Source organism: Anneissia japonica, unplaced genomic scaffold (genome assembly GCF_011630105.1).
Source record: "Anneissia japonica isolate Jap-2015-1 unplaced genomic scaffold, ASM1163010v1 scaffold287774_len439945_cov178, whole genome shotgun sequence".
In the NCBI taxonomy this organism is placed as follows: Eukaryota; Metazoa; Echinodermata; class Crinoidea; order Comatulida; family Comatulidae; genus Anneissia; species Anneissia japonica.
In genome coordinates, this window is record NW_022725867.1 from 6,639 (window position 1) to 9,560 (window position 2,922).

General features: G+C 42.2%; 1 protein-coding gene across 1 annotated transcript in view; it reads right to left on the bottom strand.

Annotated features, from left to right (window-relative positions):
• The window catches only part of LOC117112960, a 7,055-nt gene extending 6,007 nt beyond the window's left edge, over positions 1-1,048 (bottom strand). The window contains exon 1 of the mRNA XM_033256192.1: positions 982-1,048. Coding sequence (XP_033112083.1) covers positions 982-1,048 — 67 coding nt within the window. The remainder of the gene's footprint in view (positions 1-981) is intronic.
• Positions 1,049-2,922: the final 1,874 nt, after the last annotated feature.

Sequence of the window (2,922 nt, forward strand, 5' to 3'; positions counted from 1 at the left end):
ACTCTACGCTAGGGAAACACTTGTATTTTCGCAAGCAATTGATGCAATTCCACATTTACCCATCCTCACTGAACTGGACGTTACTCCAACAGTTCTAGAACTGGAAAAAGCAATTGACAATATCTAGAATGGCAAAGCAGCTGGTCTTGATAGCATTCCACCTGGAATCCTAAAGTTTGGTAATGAAAGTCTAATTCCTCACCTGCACAAGCTCCTAACTGCTTGTTGGGAGAAGTGAGTAATTCCCAATGATCTTAAAGATTCTATCATAGTGACCTTGTATAAAAACAAAGGGAACAGATCTGAGTGCAACAACTATCAAGGAATCTTATTGTTGAGCCTTGTTGGAAAAGTCTTTGCCAGAGTTGCTTTAAGTCGACTGCAAGTACTTGCAAACAGAATTTATCCTGAGTCACAGTGTGGCTTCAGAGTGAACAGATCAACAACAGACATGGTATTTTCTGTAAGACAACTCCAAGAGAAGTGTTGAGAGCCTGTCTCTTATACACATCTAGATGTGTATAAGAGACAGCGCCCTGGCTGTGGACCAACTCCCAGCTGTGGGTTAAGTAACACAACCCTCACTGCCTTGTGAGTAGATCTTGGATGATCAAGGGCTAAGGGAGTAAACCCCAACAGAAAATCGGGACTGGTGACCCTTAGGCAATCTCGCTGGAGCATCCCTGCGGTTTTAGCAACACCTGCAGCTGACTCGAAGCCAAATGTATTAGCCTACGCTTCTCCATTGGACTCCTTCGATGACGCCAAGAGGAAGGTGCTGTAGCCTGGGCAACACAGTGCCTTCTGCTTTTTGCCCAGGCTAATATGGAACGAAGAGGACACTTCGTCTTTATTTAAAAGGAATCAATACGGAAGAAGGCAGTTACCGGTTTTAAGCTTTTATCTGATTGACGTAAAGACAAAGCGCTTGGGGCCTTCTTCGACGGTGAGAGAGATACTCTTATCTCATTGTTCAGCTACCGCTCGCCTCAAGCTGGGCAGCCCCTAGCAAATAAGGTGCTGTTCCGTCACAGTCTTCTTGCCTCATAGGGGTGCATGAGGCTTACGGTGCTCTCTGCCGGACAGGAAGCCTGCAACCATTCACCCTGCAACCATAAAAAATTATCAAGTGGTCTCAGATTTGGGAGCTGGAATCTAAGGACAATGACTGGATTGTCTAAAGACTATGGAACTAGAAAAACGTTTATGATTGATAATGAACTTAACCGTTTAAATGTTGATATTGCAGCCCTACAGGAAACACGACTGGCTGATTCAGGTTCCATACGTGAAAAAAATTACACATTTTTTGGCAAGGAAGTAAACCCGAAGATCGACGTTTGCATGGAGTCGAGTTCGCAGTTAACAAACACCTGCTCAGCTACATCGTGCCTCCTGCACTTGGCACAGATAGATTACTTACAATGAAACTAAATACTTTTACTGGTGCTGTTAACTTAATTTGTGCATATGCCCCCACATTCTCTGCTGAGTCTAGTGTTAAAGACCGTTTCTATGAAGAACTCTCCACCATTAAGGAAGACATTCCTACTTCAGAGAAAGTCCTAATACTAGGTGACTTCAATGCAAGAGTCGGTACCAACGTTACCACGTGGCCCACATGCATTGGCCTTTTCTTGTCTACACAACCTGTGCGTAACAAACACATTCTTTTACACAAAACCTCAACATCGAGTTTAATGAGACACCCAAGATTTGGTCACTGGCACCAACTGGATTTAATTTTGACACGGCGTTCCAGCTTGAATGACTTCACTCGCACATTCCATAGTGCTGTCTGCGAAACTAACCATTCTCTTGTCTGCTCTGTGGTCAAAGTTGTTACGAAGAAAACATATGGACAATGCAATCGGCAATAAAACGTATCAATGTCTCACAAACCAATACAAAATCCAAGTCTATCCAATTCAACGAAGCATTGACAAAATCTTTAGAAAACTGCTCAATTAATGATGATCCAGAAGCCCTATGGAGTCATATTAAATCAAGCATTTTAGAAAATGCTTCCTGCATTTTTGGAAAAACTCATAGAAAGTCTCAGGATTGGTAAATCCACTAGCATTTGTGAAGACATTGAACATGCCTCGGCTGTTGGCAATGTTAAAAAATGTATGAAGGAATCAAAATAGCGATTGGTCCTCAATTCAAGAAGACTGCACCACTAAAATTTTCTTCTGGCCATCTGATCGTTGAACCCCAGCAACAGCTTGAAAGATAGATCGAGCACTACTCTGTACTCTACGCTAGGGAAACACTTGTACCTTCGCAAGCAATTGATGCAATTCAACAGTCACCCATCCTCACTGAACTGGACGTTACTCCAACAGTTCTAGAACTGGAAAAAGCAATTGACAATATCAAGAATGGCAAAGCAGCTAGTCTTGATAGCATTCCACCAGAAATCCTAAAGTGTGGTAAAGAAAGTCTAATTCCTCACCAGCACAAGCTCCTAACTGTTTGTTGGGAGAAAGGAGTAATTCCCAAGGATCTTAATGATTCTATCATATTGACCTTGTAAAAAACAAAGGGAATAGATCTGAGTGCAACAACTATCGAGGAATCTCATTGTTGAGCCTTGTTGGAAAAGTCTTTGCCAGAGTTGCAAGTAATTGCAAACAGAATTTATCCTGAGTCACAGTGTGGCTTCAGAGCGAAAAGATCAACAACAGATGGTATTGTCTGTAAGACAACTCCAGGAGAAGTGTCGAGAGCAAAATAAACCACTATTCATCGCTTTCATAGATCTTAGGAAAGCTTTTGACCTTGTCAGTCGGAAAGGTCTGCCATATTACCTCGGATAGGATGCCCACAAAAACTCAACATGGTACATGCTTTTCACGACGGAATGGAGGGTAGAGTAAATTTTGATGGTACATCTTCAAGAAGCTTTGATATAAAAAT